The sequence below is a fragment of the Hippocampus bargibanti genome, linkage group LG08 (assembly GCF_051943395.1).
Source record: "Hippocampus bargibanti isolate YZ-2025 linkage group LG08, ASM5194339v1, whole genome shotgun sequence".
NCBI lineage: Eukaryota > Metazoa > Chordata > Actinopteri > Syngnathiformes > Syngnathidae > Hippocampus > Hippocampus bargibanti.
The window spans coordinates 26,017,295-26,036,179 of NC_142741.1; the positions used below are offsets into that span (position 1 = coordinate 26,017,295).

Here is an 18,885-nt window from a genome sequence, read left to right on the forward strand (position 1 = left end):
CTGTCAAGCATTTCCAGGAGTTCGACTGCGGCCAAGAAAAGGTGAAGCTATATAGCTAATAGCTAGCTAGCTAGCTAGATAGCCAGTTAGATAGCGAGATAAATAAATCAAGAAATATTGACACTAAATGCGCATTTCATACCCTCGCCATCCTGATTTATTCGACTTCCGACGAGATGACTTGATAGTGTACTTGACTTTATCGCCAGGGTTTTTTTTTCATGCTAGTGTGAACATTTTGCCAGTACGGCACACATGAAGGTGTTAATAGTTAAAAAGTGGATGTGTGCTTACTCATCTGACAAAGATTTGTATGTGTGGCGTACTTTTCAAACAAGACTGATGACGAAATGTTTGGTGGGTTGCTATATGCTAACGTTGTTATCGGAACAGAACGTCGTCTTCCACGCCCCTTCTCGCCATTTCCTGCGTTTAGTAGCAGGCCCGCGCCGCGGCGGTCCAATAAATAGCAGCGCCGTCCGTCCGTCTGTCCGTCTATTTTTCTAACTTGGAAGGCGGCTGTGGCGGCCCCGAGACCAAAGAAAACATTTCGGGCTCTCGAGCGCTTCCATCAAATGTCTTTGTTGCGCTTCCACGACGCCACGCTCGCTGCCCGCCCGGGCCCGCCGCCACCGTCTCCTTCTTCGTCTCCGCACGCACTCGCACGCCTTCGGAATCTGGCAGGCGACCCGTCGTTGAGTCACAAGTCGCTCTCCTAGCTCCGTTCGCCGCCAGCTGCGGAATTATGGAGCGTTTGCGTGCGAGTTTTATGTCGGTCCGGCCGGCGCAGGAACGCGCTCATTTCCCCTAATTTGGCCGCCGCAGGAAACTTTATATTCCGGAAGCCGTCTGTCTTTGTACGACTCTGTTGTTGTTGTTGTTTTTTTTTTTTCCGCACTGAGCCGTGGCGCTTGTGTTGGCTCGCCGCAGGAGGTGGTGCTCTACTGCCTGGAGAACCGAGTGTGCGAGGTGAATCACCGAGACTACGCCGGTTACTGCGCCCTCCACGAGGCCTGCGCCCGCGGCTGGCTTAGCATCGTCCAGCACCTTCTGGACTACGGGGCCGACATCAACTGCAGCGCGCAGGACGGCACCAGGTACGTCAAGCCGAAACGCCCGCCCCGCCCCGCGCTGCCGCAAACAAACACAAAGGCGCGACGAAATGCAACTTGAAGCTGACTATATGATATTCCATCGCTGAGCGAAAGCTTTTTTCTTAAACGAGTAGAAATCCATTTGAGGCCCAAAACGAACTGGCGAGAAAAGAAAGAAAGTGTTTGCTTGATTGGCGTCTCACTTGAAGGCCCGCTGGAGTTGTGAAACCAAAGCAATATTTGCCTGAAAATGTTGTTCGTCAACTAATTTGAGAAGCAAGGTTCCTCTGTGTTCTTGTGCTTGAAAGACCGCTACTCATTTGTTAGTGTGTGTGTGTGTGTGTGTGTGTGTGTGTGTGTGTGTGTGTGTTTTGTTTTTTAATCTAAGATTCATGCAACAAGAGTGAGCTGAGGAGGAGAGTTTATTTGCCATTTTGTGTGCACAACCTGATTTTGTTTGGAACATATTCAAATTTGGAAGTCGGTCGTATGGGACGCAACTTCCCCAGCGAGCAACTGGACTCGACTTTTTCCCCCAAATGAAAACTGAGCGCCCGAGTGACTTGAAAGGATTGTTTGTGTGCGTGCCCGCAGACCGATTCACGACGCGGTGGAGAACGACCACCTGGACGTGGTTCGCGTCCTGCTGTCCTACGGGGCCGATCCCACCTTGGCGACCTACTCGGGCAGAGGCCTCCTGAAAATGAGCCACAGTGACATCATGGAGCGCTTCCTCACCGGTAAGCTATTTTTCACCCCCCCCCCCCCTCCCCTCGTGACAAACGTTAACAGTGTATCCATTTCCACCGAGTGGTACGCTTGAGTTGAGACCGAGTTGGGAAGTTTCCATTCCTGAGCGTGCAGGTGACAGGTGGTCGCGTCGGCACGGCTTGGCTCAATGGCTGCAAAGCAAGATGGCGGACCATTCATTTCAAAGATGGCTTCACCTTTCACTTACAAAATACCAGCTCGAGTGCTTCGCGTACTCTTTTTCTGGCAGCCGCAGTCACCAAAATGACATTTGTTCATCACGCTTCCACTCATTCGCTGCCAGACGCGGCGCTAAAACGTGTCCACTCCAGTGACAGGGTTTTTCCTCGTTGTTACTCAAATTGCAGGACACACACACACACATATAAAGTTTTCAATTCGGCGTAAGAAACTTCAGACTCTCTTCTGGAATCTGAACAAAAAAGTTAATTCCTAAATTATATAGGTCTGGAGTTATCTGATCTTCAAATGGGGTTGCCTGGACAAAATACAATACAAACAATGATTTATATAGTGCTTTAACAACATCTGAAGCTCTAACATGGACAAAAGGTAAACGCTGCCCCCTCGTGGGAGGGAAAAAAACATTGCCAGAGGTCTGACCGAAGCTTGAAATGCAACCCCCGCAAGGAAAAACAAAACCCGAACAAATTCAGGAATGTCGCTCCGCGTCGTCATTTTCAAGTCCACAAAATTATTCGGGAATTGAAAATATGATGTAGAGCGCCGTTCATTTGGGTGCCGATAAAGCGCTGGCCACAAGGCGGAAGCATTTCCCTTTTTTTCCGTTTGCGCTTTGTTCCAGCTTCAGCTGTTGTTAAAGCGATATATAAACCTTTATGTATGTATTGCATTGTATTTTGGACAGCTGCCCTCATTTCAAGCTCATATAACTCCAGAACCAAATAATTTAGGAATTAATTGTTTTTTTTTTTTTCCGATTAAAAAAAGAGAGTCTAGATTTTTTTTTATGTTGCATTGAATGTTTCTGTCATCCTAAAAGTCAATCGGAGTGACAATGACAATAACCCTGGCACTGGAGTGGACACATCGTCTGGCAGTGAATGCGTTAATGAACAAGCCTATCGCTGCCCCCCCCCCCCCCCCACTCCATTTATCCCCCTCCTCCTCCTCCCCCAACAAAGAATGATTTGCGTCACTGGAGCAACTCTTCCAGTGGCCTTTCAGCTCAGATGTTTCTACCTTGATTTGACCTTGTCGTAGCAAATCCCGCCCGGTAGGACAGAGGAGAAAAGGAGGCTTGTCCTTCTTGCTGGGTGGTTTTGAGGGTTGAGATGCGAAAGCAGCCGCTCAGCAGCCGCCTGGCGGCAGCCAGTCCCCGAAGGCCCCCCCGATCCCCCCCCCCGATCCCGTTTGCAGCTCTTTCAGCGCCTCGACCTCTGCCACAACCTGTTGCGCCGAGTCCCGCTTTGCAAATCCTCCCCCCCCCTCGCCCGCCCGCCGTCTCTTCCCTCCGGCCGGCCCCTCGCCCCCTTTTTCCTCCTCCCTCGACCACCTGTTAGACAAGAGGGAGTTTGAGGCGGCGGGAGTGCGCGCCGTCGCCGTTCTATCTGGTTACTTAGCAACGCCGAGCGTGTTTGCTGAGCGTACGTGAGGAAATGGCCTTGGTTCCGGCCCACGGACTTTTTCAGTGCGCGTTGGGGCCCGTGTGCGCCTCTCGCGGGCAACTTGACACGGGGAGAATGCCGGATTGGACTCTTTCATTTCATCGCCGTGAGCGCAGAAGAAGGCCAGTGGGCGTTTCCTTATCTACTTCCAAAATTAACAACAAGAGCAAATAAAATATGACGCAACGACGCGGAACGTCATTTGTATGTTTGGAGCCTTTTTCCAAATGCACGAAAACGTGGTGACGGGGGCCGCTTAAGGGCCGCGGCTTTCTGGGCCTTCTCCAAATGGCGGCGGCGGCTGGTGGAGAACTTTGAGAAGAGTGCCCACGCGGAGATCCATGCCTCGATGGGAGAGAGAGAGACAGAGAGAGAGAGGGAGGGAGAAAGAGTGAAAAGTGTTAAAAAAGAGAGAGAGGGAGCGACAAAGACTAGGAGGGTGGAAAAGAGAGAAAACAGGTGGAAGCGTTAAAGAGGAAGGGAGAGAGAGAAATGGCTGTGTGAGAGAGAGAGAGTGAGCGATGGCCGCTCTCCCTCCCTCCCTCCCTCCCTCCACCTGGTCCCACTCATCTGGAGGCCGTTAATCCCTCCAAACACACGCCAGACGCCCCACGCCTCAGCGCTGGCACAAAGCCCGACTCTGATTCGCTCAATGTGCGTGCGTGTATGTGCTGAACACACACTTTGCTCTCGCCGCCGCCATGTGTGTGTGTGTGTGTGTGTGTGTGTGTGTGTGTGTGTGTGTGTGTGTGTGTGTGTGCGCTTATATCCAGCTCTTTCTCTCTTTCTCTCGCCGGGTTTGCGTGTGCGCGCAGCGGCAGCGGCTAAAATGTGTGTGGTTGTTGTTGGCTGCAGGCCGTCTGCAGGCCGTCTGCAGGCCGTCTGCGGGCCTGCTCTGAACTGAGCCAGCTTGAAGTCAGCAGAGAGAGTGGCTCCCTCCCTCCCCCGTGGCCAAGCTGCTGGCCCCTGACCATTAGCCCTCCCTCCCCTCCTCTCCGCTCCACCGCTCCCCTAACACGTCCTCTCTTCCCTCCTCGGTGACTGGCGTTTATCCATCGGGCGCTCTTGTCTCCAAGGGCAATTGTTTGCTCTCTCGCTCTCTCGCTCGCTCTCTCGCTCGTCCCTGTGGGCTGCGGCGGTTGAGTCACACTCTTTTCTTTTCTTTTCTTCTCTTCTTCTTCTCTTCTCTCCGTAGATTATTTTGCTGACCTTCAGGGCCGCGCAGATGACGACCCCGCACTTTACTGGCAATTCTACGGCAGCGCCGTGTGTGGTGAGTACGCATCGCAAGCGTCGTCCGGAAAACACCTTTTTTGGGGACCGATGTGTGAGAATTGGGGACACGGACAATTTTCTGCCTTGGGAACTAATATGAAGCCCCTTTCACGCCGCCTATGAAATGCAGTCTTACCAACCCTTTGGCTTACAAACTTTTCGGTTTACCAACGTTAGATTGACAAAAATTTTACCTTGGCATACAAACTATTTTTCGAGATAGACACGGTTAGGAGCTGCCACAATGAGTGATGTGTCGTTCGCGAACAAGTCTGTTCTCCTAACAAGAAAATGGCAGCCGGCTTGTTTTGGTCCTCAAGAACGCAGCAGTGGTGGGGGGGGGTTTATAGACAGAGAGAGAGAGTGAAGCCATTCTCCAAAAAAGAAAATGGCTGCCGACATTTTTTTGGCCTCTATTCCCCGCCCCCAGTCGTCGGTTAAAGCCACGTGATTGGTCAAGAACGCAGCAGCGAGGGGCGGAGTTGAACATTAAAGAGACAGGCAGACGACAGAGAGAGAAACTCGGAATCGTTTCAACTTTGATGGTTCAAAGGCTCAAATAAAACCACTTTATTATACTGTACAGTTTATTTATTTAATTAGAATACCAGAGCACATTTATTATACGTAAAATAAGGTCTATTTGTGTAGTTTCAAGGCTTCGAAAATGAGACAGTAGAAAATTATGTCTTATGGGGATCTGGGAACGGATTATTCTCATTTTAATGCTTTCTTATGGGAAATTAATTTTTGGGATACACACTTTTCACCTTACACACTGTCTGGGAACTAATTAAGCCACCTATTTAAAATTGCATTTTCTGTCTAGCTTTATCTCTTGTTTCAATTGAGAATTATATTTTATTTATTTCTGATGGTATCTGTTTTTTTTTTTTTTTTTTTTCTCGCCAATTTTGGTCACATCATACGAGATGTTATTTGTCAAACGTACTCGCGATATCAATACCACGTATCGGAGCCTACGGACTTTTGTTTTGTTTTTTTAATGGTATGTTCCACGATCCGCGCTGACGTTCATTTTGCCCCCTTGTCAGAGTCTGCCGAGGAGGGCGGAGCTTACGACATCCTGTCCGACCCGCCGGGTCCCGACGACAACGACGAGGACGACAAGAGGGAGGTGTTTGAGTTTGAATTCTCCGACCGGCCCCTGCTGCCTTGCTACAACATCCAGGTGTCCGTCTCTCAGGGGTGAGCGTCCCGCCATTCCGAAGTGTTGGCAACAATGCAGTACGGCGCGCGCAATTTGGGATAGCACCATTAGCTCATTTAGCTCATCCTAAGCACACGTCGTATGTTTTTCCTTTTCCGTCACGAATTGACGATCCGTACAAAAGTTTCCAAAGCGGAAATTTCTAACATAGTTTGGCTGGCGACGGGATGACTTGCCTCTTGCGGTTGCGACGACATACCGCTCGTGCAGACATTGAGCCGTTTCACTGTCAATCGTTATACGCAGCACTTGGATTGGTTGTGATGTCACCCTGCTTGTGTTTATTATTACACGCATAACCAGTGATTAGCCTCCAAGTTTGGTGAATAAGAATCAACGTTTAACTCATTCACTGCCAGACCATGTGTCCTCTCCAGTGCCAGGGTTTTTGTCATTGTCACTCAAAATGCAGGACCCACAGAATATTCAGTTTAAGGACTACATAAACATTCAATACAGCATTAGAAACCTTAGCCTATCTTCTTTCATGAGAAAAAAAAAGTTAATTCCTAAGTTATATATATGGGTTGCTGGAGTTATCTGAGCTTGAAATGAGGGCGGCTGTACAAAATTCAATACATCTATATTGGTTTATATAGCGCTTTAACAACAGCTGAAGCTGTAACAAATGCGCTAACGTGGACAAAAGGCAGTTTCTGCCCCCTGGCGGAGCTGAAAAAACATCGTCAGAGGTCTGACCGGCGCTTTATCGGCACCCCCCACAAAAAAAACAAAAAACAAATCCTGAACAAATTTGCGAATGGCAGCGAATGAGTTAATGTTGATCACAATAGACTTGTTTTGGACTCAATTTGTATCTGTGTAGCAGTTTGTTGGTTGGACGCAACTTGTTGTTGTTTTTTTTCCTCCTGGGTGATAATTGTTGTTTTTTGTGCCGTCCCTCTCAGGCCTAGAAACTGGCTCCTGTTGTCGGACGTGCTGCGCCGTTTGCGCATGTCGGCCCGCGGCTTCCGGCAGGCCTTCCCCCACATGGAGGTGGCGACGGTCTCCGAGGCCGAGTTCTACCGGCAGGCGTCGCTGTCGCAGCTCTTCTCCTGCCCCGAAGAACTGGAGGGCTTCCAGCCGGACAGCAAGGAGTCGCTGGACCTGGTGGAGGACAGCGCCGAATTGGCCGCCCTACTGGGCTCCACGTTGGAGTGCCTGGATGACCGCCGGGAACACGCCAGGGACAAACTGAAGGACAGGATCAAGGCGGCCGCCGGCCAGGTGGGCCTTATCTTTAACCCGGCGAGCAACAACGAGCGCTGACCTTCTTCGGGCCTCTCGGCCTGCCGTCGGCTTTCCGCTCCGTCGGGAGTTGGAGTTGATATCCTGCCCGGAGTTATACCGACCGCTCTACGTAGACTGTTGCGGACCTGCTAGCTGACCCGGCCCGTGTTAGCTTAGCCGTTTCACTTTCAATAACTGATGCTTGTATTTTTTATAAATTAATATATGTACAAATAGATATAAATATATGTATGCACATATACATATACGTGCGTGCGTGTGTGTACATAATTGTTTTTTTCCCCTTCTTTCTGATAACCAGACGCCGCGTGAGCGCGTGTGCTATTGAATGTGCTATTTGAGTTCACAGGGAGCACACCGTGTACAATTCTTTTTGTTGTATCTTCTTCTTTTATTTTCATTTTGTAATGTTCAAATTGTGCTTCCTGTCCAGTCTGTAATTTAACACGCAAAGCTACAGCGTTGATTGTATAATAAAGTTTTATTGTAATACTGATCTTCACCCTTTGGCAAAGAGCTTGTGTGTATATATCTATATATATATATATATATATCTAACAGTGAGGCTACTGCAGTAAATCAACCTTTTTTGGGGTGTTCATTTTGTTTTGTTTTAACTTTGTAATTAAAATATCTCCTAATTTGTATTTATATTTTACAAAAAGAAGTTGCTTTAAAAAAATAAATATTCAAACTGCAAGATGAAATACGAGTGCTGGTGCTTGTATTGTGAGGTCGCGTTGAGCGTTTGAGGGCCTAAATGAAACTCAATGAATTGGGTGTCGATGTCAAATGAAACCGTTTAGCCAAATTGTCCGCGACGACGCAATCCTACATTGCCATCTTTCGGAATAGATTCGCATTGTCGCGAGTTGCCAGTCAACAACAAGCAATTTAGCGAAGATCTACAGCGCCGCCAAACGTCCCGATTGCTAATTACACTATACAAATACACTCGAGTGGACTACCGTATTGCATTTGCACGGTTGCTAGCATGTCCAAAAACTCCCTTATGTATACATAATTGTTCCAAGGATAATTTTACATTTCAAATGATTTAATTCATCCCAGAAGGCTGAAATTACTGTCTTGTTTCAGAAGCAATGTACAATGTCATACAAGTGCTTTTTTTTTTTTTTTTTACAAAAATCATGAAGTGAAAACTGCAATATTGCACCTTCAGTTTTATATCAGTGTGTTTCTCAACCTTTTTGAGCCAGTGCACGTATTTTACATAGGATTTTTTTTGCGGGACACAACTAACAAAACATGTCTGAACAGTATATTTAATTACGATATAGTTTCTCACTATATTGCCATGACCTCGCCGTATTTTCTTTCTTTTTCCCACCACTAATACTCGGGCCTTCATCTGGGTCAGAATCGTGCAAAGAGCCCAATTCGAAGTTTGCAGTTGCCCTTTTAAAAAGTTCTCATTGTCTTGTCACCACAACCTCATGTGCATAATTAAGTCTCTCGGAGGAACAAAACATCAGCTGCCTGTTGCCACACGGACGAATATTTAATTACACTTCCGGTGTTTACCGGACAGTGACATAATATTTTTAGAAAATTATTAATACAGTTCATGTTTTATAAAATTCTAATTAAAGAAAAGTGACATTGGATAATTTCTCACGGCACACAATGGTTGAAGTGGTTAAAATTGTTTACAACAAAAATATGGAACATAAGTGACTCCGATGTCTGATGCAGTCAAGACCAGCATTTTGTTTTTCAGTCGCCACCTGATTTTTTGAAACTCGTAACTACTTATTTGCTCCTCGTTAACATGAAACAATTTCTAAAATCCAAAATAACTTCGAATGTTCTTCAATTGTTATTTGTTTATTTATTTATTGAATTTATTTATTAAATAATATTAAAATAGTATTTATTAAAACCATTATTTAAAAATAATAATAAAATAATATTTATTAATCTCGTGCCAAGACATTGGTGCGCATGCGCTTTTTGAATTTCAGCACCACGTGATCTGGTGTGACGTTTGTATCACGTGATCAGCGCTGAAAGCACCAAGAAGGGGACCCGAATATGTCGCGGATTACCTGCTTGAGGATGGAGGCTTCGCCCTTCGCCCTATTCGTTCTCCTTTTCCTCTGCACGACTGGTATCAGTTATAAAATTACAGCCGCATCCAGTTATTTTCAACGGATATGTTTTTACTTTGGTGTCATTTTGCCGAATGGTGTGTCAACGTGTTAGCAGATCAGTCGGCTAACCGAGCTAGTCACGTTAGCGTCGTCGATATGTTCCTTCATTTTTTATTTCCGTTCACGTTATGCGTCTAAACGATGTTGTCCACATTTTCTGTGTTGTATGTACGTATTTTGATCAGACAGGATTTTATTTCCTTCGTCAGATTCTAAACATTGCTGATTGGGGACCATTGATTTTTTTTCCAAAAAGCGTATACGCGTCGTAAAAATGCATTTTTGGTCAACTCTTCTAAAGTGCGACACGTCGTTGTTTTCATATGCCAAAAAATGTTTATTAGCCCTCGACAGTAGTTGCGATATGAATTGTGGGTCATGTGACAGGTCACGGACGCAACGGGGAAGTTCCTCGCGCTCTTTCCATCACGAGATTTTAGTTTGTGTACTTCAAAACAATGCTGAGTTTTGATTCTACAAAGTTCATATTTAGCCATTTTGTTACAAAGAAGACATTTTGCATTTCCTACACAAGTAAACCTGTTCGTAATCGCATTAATATACAATGGAACAAGAATTACTGTTTACCTACCCACCCACCCTCTTGCTTGTATTGAAATAAGCCTGTTTTAAGAAGCATAATTAAACGTGAAAATGAATAGTTGCGAATTCAGTGCCGCTGATTCTGCATAATGGCCTTTCAGTCTGTTTTGTCTCAATGTCACGTGAAAATTGTTTGGAATCAATGCCCGGCCAAGCTGATCATGTGGAAAAAACTTCATGTTGGACGATTAACATTAAAATTTGGCCTACTCCATATATCCATCCATTTGAAGTCGGTTTAAAATGACTCTCGTCACATGACCTTTTCTAACATTTCATGTCTTTTTGACGTGCTTTATTTCTTGTCTGTCCTGCAGATGTCCGTGGGGATAGTTTGACAGTGCTGCAAGCTCCGGAGTTTGTCTCCTTCCAGAAAGGAGAGTGGCCCATCTCTGGCGAAAAGATTCCCGACCTGGTGGCCCTCACCATGGGCTTCTCTGCTCAAGAGGTACTTCAACCAGTCAAAGATCCGCCACCATTAAAAAAAAAACACCACAACTCTACAATGTTTTAAGAAATATGCTAATATTGGAACCCCAAATCCAGTAACTGTGATTCAGCCGTGCTTTTAAACAAGCATGTCACCATGCTACGTAAAGTGTCAACATTTATCCGCATTGTCAAGCACGCATTCATTGATTTATTTGCTATATAGCTGGCTGTCTAGCTAGCTAGCTATTAGCTTTATAGCTATCTAGCTAGCTATCTAACTTATGACTGTAAAGTGACCTTGAAAGTTTTGAAAGGCGCTTATAAATGAAATGGATTCTTCTTCTTCTTCTTCTTTAGCTAGCTATCTAACTTATCCCGTGACTGTAAAGTGACCTTGAAAGTTTTGAAAGGTCGCTTATAAATGAAATGTATTATTATTGTTATTCTTCTTATTATTATTAGCCATCTATTAGCTAGCTAGCTTTCTATCTGAGTTACTTCCGGTTCGAGTAAACGGTGGCACGTGTTGCTGCTGCTGCTCACCCACCGCAAAACGTATCCTGTGACTGTAAAGTGACCTTGAGAGTTTTGAAAGGTGCTTCTAAATGAAATGTATTATTATTATTATGATGATGTAAAATAACGTGAAATCAGCCGCCAACGAAATGCAAAATGTCGATCAATAAATACTACAGTGGCAAAACTGCTCAACGTGGTTGAGCGGAGATACTCGTGCCTGAACAAGAATTACGCACCACGAACCAACCGATGGTCGTTATCAGCAACTGTCATGATACTGAAGCACTAAGTTAGGTTGTACTGCATTTTCCATGGTCAATGTTCACCGAGCCTTTTTGTAACACTGCATTTAATGAAAGTCAATCCAATCCAGGATCTTTCTTGGCCCGGTTTGGAGGCCGGTCCCCTATTCCAGCGTCCTCGCGCAAATGTTCTGGTCGTGGTCCGAGGAGCCCGTGACCTTGACTTTCCTCAGAGTGTGGCTTCCTATCCTTTGGAGAATGTAAGTCATCCCGGAACTTGACGTTTAAAAAAAAATGGACGTCCGATCGGTTGTCGTGAACTTTTCCTTGTTTTTTTTAAATGAAATGTTGTTTATTTTTGCTTAGCCGGTGCCCTTCACCCTGGATAGTGTGGCAGAGACGGTGCACTCGCTGTTCGCAGAAGACACACCTGTTGTGCTGCAACTTGCACCAAGTGAAGAGGTAAACAAAAAAAAATAGTCATAAAACCATCAAATCTCACTTTGACTTTCATCTCATGTGTCGTTCCAACAATTTATGGGAAGCTTCAGCTCAGTGAGTATCTATCTAAAGGGGCCACCATTTTTTTCAGTGCTGCTGCATAGCCACATCAGGCTACACATTTCTTATTAACTCATTCACTGCTGGACGAAATGCAAAAATGTGTCCACTCCAGTGCCGGGGTGGTTGTCATTGTCACTTGAATTCCAGGACCTATAGAATATTGAGTTTTTGCATTACATAAACATTTAATACAGTGTGCCAGGGTTTTTGTCATTTTCACTTACATTGCAGGATCCACAGAATATTGAGTCTTGGACTACATAAACATTCAATACAGCATTAGAAATCTTACACTATCTTTTTTCATCAGAAAAAAAAGAGTTAATTGCTAAATTATTTGGGTCTGGAGTTATATGCGCTTGAAATGGGGGCGGCTGTACAAAATACAATACATCTATATTGATTTATATCGCGCTTTAACAACAAACAGCTGAAGCTGGAAGAAAGCGCTAACATGGAAAAAGGAGAAATGCTGCCCCCTTGTGGAAAAGAAAAAAAAACATTGCCAGAGGCCATGGCCAGCGCTTTATCGGCACCCAAGCATGAATAAAACCAAAACCCGAACAAATTCGGGAATGGCGCTCTACATCATATTTTCAATTCCAGAATAAATGTTGGGAATGAGTTCAATTATGATAAAATATGTACATATATATTTTTTCTTGTTTTTTTTCATTGAACCATTTTACAGGAGTACCTTCATATTTTAATGCTGAAATATGTATAAAATATCCCCTCCATCACAAGCAAATAAAAATTAATTGAATTTATCCCTCCCCCCCTATGCAAAGGGCTCTCATACACAAAAAAAATCATTTCAAAGAAGGCACAAAACTGCTGAACAGCAACAAAATGCGACTGAGCATCCAAGACAAAAAAAAAGAAATATTTTTAACTTTCATGTTACATTTCCTGGACTTTGGTTGGTTTATGCTTTGCTACAAAAAAACTCCTTTTTACGATTCTATTTTTTCCATTAGAGGCTGTACATGCTGGGCAAAGCCAATGCGGTGTTTGAGGATCTTCCGGTGACTTTGCAGCAGATCCGAGGCCGCTTGTTCCAAGATGGCTCCGTGCTGGCCAGCCTGCCCCTCAAGTCCCTCAGCAGGAATGCGGAGGTCGCTGACATGAGCATGACGCTTCCACAAAAAAACGCAGCCGCTGTCCGTTTTGTCTAATTTTGCTCGTGTCATGTCTGCAGGCCGATTTGCTGTTCCTCTCTGAGATCCAAGTCCTGCATGATATCACAGCTCTAGTGAGTTGTCATTTCTGCATTTAATTTTCACAACTTTAAATCAAATAATTTTTAATACTTGAGTAGCACTATATCACACTATCATCTGTGAGGATTTTTGCTAAAATATCAATTTTATTTACACGGCGAAAAAATGTCATAACATTCTTGCAAATACGATGGATTGGATTAGCCTTTATTAGTCTCGCTGCTGAGAAATGTACATTTCACAGCAGCAAAATGATGAAAGGAAGAGTAAAGGAAAGGAAGAAGTAGAAAAACAAATGCAAGAGCTGCTGGGAAGGCAGCAACAAAATAACAAAAAATATGACACAAAACAAAAGACACCATCATCCAATCTGAAGCACTTTCCTCTTTGTGGCATGAAGCAGTTCTAGAATAAAGAGGAGAGGATCAAAACGTCCTTTTCACCAATGGATCAGGTGACATCATGATGGAATGTGCACTTCTCCTATAAGCTACATGTTGAAAGCAAACACAAAGCTATAGCATCCATTGACGAAGAGAGATTGTCTCACATCACGTAAATCCGCTTCAATTCCAAGCCGCGACAGATCCACGTATGCGTCCGCTCCCTGCGCCGACGCTACTTTCTTCTCATCGCGGGCTCCTCAAGCCATGCATCCATGCATCCAACCAACCGTAGACTGTCCAACAGCACCGAAAGCGTGGCTGTGAAAATGCTGCCCACTACAGGTGCAAAAAAAAAGCATAATTGCCCCAGAGGTGTCTAGGGATGACAGTTAAATGGCACCAAAATGTCACCCAATCAAAAACGGTGCTGGGACATTCGTGCTGCTGAAAAGGCGCGACCGCTCAGCAGGGTGTGTCCCGTGAAGAATGTCGTGATCAAAAATGCTGAAAAACAATGCGTGCCACACGACGCGCAACAACTCAAAGTGACTCAAGAAAAGACGGAATAAATGGCTGCCTCCTCAGGCGCCATCTTGGACTTCTGAGAAATCATTGTTTTTTTCCTCCTCGCACGCCCGTGTCTTCATGATCTGACTTTGTTCCAGCTGCAGAGACACAGGCATCTGGCCAAGGACCACTCTCCAGATGTTTACTCCCTGGAGCTATCAGGCCTGGAGGAACTGAGCCGCGTCTACGGACGAGATTCTCCACAGCGCCGCGATGCTATCGCTATCCTCTCCAACGTCCTGCAGAAGGTAAAAAAAGAGAAGGAGGAAGCTTGTAAAATCATTGCTTCAGGCTGCATCACTATTTTTCCATTTTTTTTTTTTTTTTTTAGTTTGGCGAGGACGTCTACAGTCTTTACGGCAACAGTGCGGTGGTGGAGGTTGTGACAGTGAAAAGCTTTGAGGCTCCTCTCACGCGGAAATCCCGCTCCATTTTGGAATCGAAACAGATCGTAAGTCCATATTGTGTGCTTAACACCTTTATCTCATAGGCAGAAAGTGTCAGGCGCAACTTATGGGTAAGACATTTATTGGGGAAAGGGCCTTTATTTGTTCAAATGCATTTTTCCACTGAGCACGGTAGTGATACCTTGGCTTACGAACTTCATTGGTTCGCAGAAAGTGTGTGTAAGGCGAATTTATTTCCTATAAGAAACCATTAAAAATGAGAATAATCCCTTCCCGGGTCCCCATAAAACATCATTTTCTACTAAATAAGTCTTAAAACTACACGTAGCAATGGTTGACGTAGCGTACTGGAGCCCGGATGCTAAGTCACACAAAGGCACACCTGGTTGGTGTTTTTCGATGATCTCCTTCTTCTGCTCGACCGTCATTTTGTTTTGTGTCTTCTTCAGTTTAACACTAGCCTGCGGTGGGGTCTTTTTCGATCCCATAATAGCAAAAGTACTACACTCTATAGCAAACCATATCTGCACTCAAAGGGGGTGTGGAAAACTAGTCCGCTAGCCACCGTGGCGCTGTGTGGTTTGGTTCGTCCGCCAAAAACTAGTTTGTATGCCAAGATTATATTCTGGCGAATGTAATGTTTGTGAGCTAGAGTGTTGGTAAGCCGAGGTATCACTGTATTAGAATCATTTAACAGTTTTACATGAAAAAGCCTCCAAAAGTAAATAATAATAAAAAACACTTGACATGTACTTATCAGGGAGGCTGCTCTAATATTTTGTTCTTATTTTTTTTGCAGAGCAACCCGGGAAGTCCATACAACTTGGCTTACAAGTACAACTTCAACTATGCCGTGGTATTCAACATCGTACTGTGGTCAATGATTACACTGGCACTTGCAGTCATTGCCGTTGCTTATAACCTATGGAATATGGACCCGGGCTACGACAGCATCATCTACAGGATGACCAACCAGAAGATCAGGATGGACTGAAGACCTCACCCTCATTGACTCCACTCATCCTTAGATTAGTGATTGGATTGTTTTGTGCTTTGTGTTTGTGACATTTAATGAAATAGTGAGTCTGCAATTGGTTTACAATCCCGCTGTGGTAGTTGGAAGTGAATATCAACATGACAACGCATCATTCCTCAAAAGTGAAACGTCTCACAAAGATCTCGTCATGTGTGGTCATGTTTTGAAAGAATGCATGAATTTGTTGTGTACGTCTTTTTAAGTTAAATATATGTGTATATATTGAAAATACAATGAAGATGATGTTATCAATGTGAAAAGATTATTGTTTGAATATGTGTTTAATGCTTGAAATAATACATTGACTGTTGTTGTAAGTAAGCAATGTGCAAAGAAAGTTAACTGCAAAACACTTGCAAAATAATGAATAAATTATGGATTAAACAAAACTTTCCTTTTGTGTTTCAACGTTATCGACATCATTCCTTTTAATGAAAAGAAATGATGTGTGGACGACAGGAGGTTTATTGGCTTTCACTCACCCGTACTGAACCAACGTCACAGCCAACGTCATTACGTTGCGGGATCTCCGAGCCAATGAGAGTGTAACTGGCACCTCTAGTCCCGCCTTTACTCTTTTTCAACGTATTCAATTGGTTGTAAATTTAAGCAACTTTCCGGAAGTACTTTTTGTTTACTTGGCGAAGGGCGGAAAAAAACCACAACTAACAAATACAAGCTACAAAAATGGTCTGACTCATTATAAAAGGTATATTTCAGTTGTTTTAATCACGTGTCTTCAGTTTAGCTCATCATTTAACGACGTAGTGTTGTAAACAAACGGACGACATCTCGTCATACATAACCATTCATCGTTGTTTTTTAATTATGTTTGACCGTCTAATTAATATTATACACACTATGATGCTAATGTGTAAGTTATTTGATTTTATCAATCAATGTCGCCAATGGCTGATTTCAATGTGACAAATTGTCACACTGTATTTACTTAATTAGAAACTAAAACTTGTCACCGAAAGTTCGGGTACGCCTCTGACGTTACAAGAACACGTGTCCTGTCCTTCATATGCGAAATACAATAGTACTACGATCAATAATAATCATGTTTTGCATGACAGCGAGCTCATACGTCGTTAGGAAGATCCGGGCTGCCATCGCTGGGACAGGGCAAGTGGAAGAGCCCTTTGTGACGCCATGTTGTGCTATCGGTAAGATATGCACAGTCACGTGGGGCGGGTGACCAGAATTGTACTTTTCAAACTTGCCCTTCTGACATCTAACCGAACAAACCAAAAGGAGAAACAACCTCACCTCTCATTCCCGACTTCTTTTTTGTCATCTTGCCTGTGATCTGGATATTTTTGGTCATTTTGACATGTCTACATAATTTTCTTCTGGATATTCTGTCCCCCTTTATAGGTTGCCAGCGGTTGCTTATGGTTATACCTGTTCATTGAAACTCAATTTTAAGATTATCTCCTCTTCTTTTCCTTTCAGCTTTTCCCTTCAAGGGTCGCCGCAGCGAATCAATGTCCTCCATCTATCCCAGTTTTAAGATTATAATTTTCCAAATTGATAACTCAGTTTGATGTGTTGGTGTATTCCCCTGAATAGGCCACTTCAGAATCAGAAAAGCTTTATTCGTCCCACAATGGGGACATTTGCAGTCCACAGCAGCAATTTGAAAGGGGATGGGTTCAGGGGGGGTGAAAGGATACAAAACAAGATATTCTAAGCATAACACAACATAAACATGTCAACTGTATACTATGCAAATGTAAATGTGCAAAACCGTTTCATAAAAAACTGCGACCTCTTGAATCAAGGGCAAAATGGTTTTGAAACAGATTAGAGAATAATTAATTGTCTTGAATTTGGAAGATCAACCTGTTTCTATTTCCTTTTGTTCTACTCAGCTGGAAAGAGAGCTTCTAGGCCGCTCAGAGAGCCACCAAAGGCCGCGATGACGTCTGAAAATGAGGCCATCAGCGGGGAAGTGGCCTCTGGACCACCCTTGACTGTCCAGAAATATGACTCTTGATGTAAAAATGCAAATTAACACTGGCCATTCATAAATTGCTTCTATATGGATGGATAATTAGTTGATGCTAAAAACAATTTTATGCTAAAATGAAATATTGTGAAGTGAATTTTTAACTATCACCGTATTGTGCTTCACTTAAAACATTTATTTTAATCTTGTTGGGAAATGTTGATCATGTCAGCTGCAACGTGTGAAGACTTAACTCACAAACCTCTTCAAAGAGGCTGAGGAGGTCTGATGTGTTTTGCAATGATGATATCAATAAATTCTTGAAATTAAGCCACTGTGTCATTCCATGATGTACAGCAAAAACGCAGTCACTTTTCCAGCATGTGAGCTCCCGTGATCTGATAATGCAAAAGTGGCAGGCGTTCTACTTTGTGTACCTGGATTTGCCACCTCTATCATATATCACATTTCCACGGGGAAAGAAATATCTATTGGGTAACTAGAGCCAAAATGGCCACCATATTACTCATCAAACTCAACGCTCAAACTATCCCAGAAAACAGGTCAATAAATATTAGGTTAAAGCACAGCACTGTCCAGTCGAAAGTATACGTTTTTTTTTTTACTTTGGACGGTTGGACATTGACAAAAGTTTTCAGGAAATATACAATTTTTAATTGTAGTCCATTCCTTTCGTCAGTCTTCATGTTTTTTTGCAGTGTTTTATTTTCCCAGCAGTCAAACGTGTCGCAGAGTTTAACTGTCATGTTTTCATGTATGGCTAAAAGCCTTTTAATCAATGCCCGCAAGCTTTAAATTGTGCTATTTGTCATACAAAACCATTAGTTTGTCGCTTCTTTTTGACGCTTTTGCCACGCATGCGCAGATGAGGACTGCAAGTGGCTGAGAGAAAATCGTTTTTTTTTTTCATGGCGTAGTTTCTGACGTAACCCGGATGTGGCCATGCTGAACTGGACAGCCCTCTGTTGTGTGTTTTGAATAGCCGTCAAGTCCTTGAGTGTAATGACTAAATAGATCATATTTGCGTGATTCTGTCGAGTGAAGTGTTCCTTCTCAGAAGTCTATCTGCACGTCTCCAATAGCTGCGCGTAAAGTGAAAACGAAACTCCGGAATATGGTAACATTTCGCTCTCTTCGATCTTGGGCATCTTTGTTTGAGTGATCTGAGCTAGCGGCGCTGCTAGCTTTCTACGCTGGCTTGGCTAACGGCGATTTTCGTTTCAAATGTCCAACGAAAAGACAAAAATCACGTCACATTTGACCACACTCGAATGGCAACTTGAAAATAAATTGAGCGTAAATTGCGTGGTTAAACTAAACGTACAGTTAAATAATAGACATTTGTATTGATCCCACGCGAGGACCTCCAAGCTATTACATGAGCTGGTCAAGATACAATCAGATCCGCGTGGGCTTAGTCCTAAAAGTTGTGCATTTTTTTCTTGATTTTTAAGCAAACAACAATCTGATGAAGAAATTTTTATATATTTTGTGTTTTTTATAATAT

The 18,885-nt window shown here is 43.8% G+C and overlaps 2 protein-coding genes across 3 annotated transcripts in view; both read left to right on the top strand.

Annotated features, from left to right (window-relative positions):
• LOC148894969 (BCL-6 corepressor-like) overlaps nucleotides 1-7,746 on the top strand; it is a 61,674-nt gene extending 53,928 nt beyond the window's left edge. The window contains 5 exon segments of the mRNA XM_089003401.1: nucleotides 931-1,097; nucleotides 1,689-1,834; nucleotides 4,689-4,766; nucleotides 5,824-5,977; nucleotides 6,908-7,746. Of these exon segments, the coding sequence (XP_088859527.1) occupies nucleotides 931-1,097; nucleotides 1,689-1,834; nucleotides 4,689-4,766; nucleotides 5,824-5,977; nucleotides 6,908-7,268 (906 nt within the window). The 3' untranslated portion in view covers nucleotides 7,269-7,746.
• Nucleotides 7,747-9,250: 1,504 nt separating this feature from the next.
• atp6ap2 (ATPase H+ transporting accessory protein 2) lies at nucleotides 9,251-17,687 on the top strand. 2 transcript variants are annotated; one of them, XM_089003186.1, is made up of 11 exons: nucleotides 9,251-9,381; nucleotides 10,345-10,475; nucleotides 11,352-11,480; nucleotides 11,587-11,682; nucleotides 12,765-12,902; nucleotides 12,986-13,039; nucleotides 14,059-14,208; nucleotides 14,292-14,411; nucleotides 15,167-16,112; nucleotides 16,483-16,572; nucleotides 17,281-17,687. In XM_089003186.1, exons 1-9 carry the CDS (start codon nucleotides 9,306-9,308, stop codon nucleotides 15,359-15,361), a joined length of 1,089 nt encoding a protein of 362 aa, XP_088859312.1. In that variant the 5' UTR covers nucleotides 9,251-9,305; the 3' UTR covers nucleotides 15,362-16,112; nucleotides 16,483-16,572; nucleotides 17,281-17,687. The 2 variants fall into 2 exon arrangements, with proteins under 2 accessions (XP_088859312.1, XP_088859313.1); XM_089003187.1 differs by having other exon boundaries at nucleotides 14,065-14,208.
• The last annotated feature ends 1,198 nt before the right edge of the window (nucleotides 17,688-18,885 follow it).

Coding starts and splice junctions, on each gene's coding strand:
- atp6ap2 (XM_089003186.1), top strand. CDS start 9,306: ATGTCGCGGATTACCTGCTTGAGGATGGAGGCTTCGCCCTTCGCCCTA. Junction 9,382..10,344: donor CCTTTTCCTCTGCACGACTG/GTATCAGTTATA, acceptor TCTGTCCTGCAG/ATGTCCGTGGGGATAGTTTG. Junction 13,040..14,058: donor TGCATGATATCACAGCTCTA/GTGAGTTGTCAT, acceptor ACTTTGTTCCAG/CTGCAGAGACACAGGCATCT.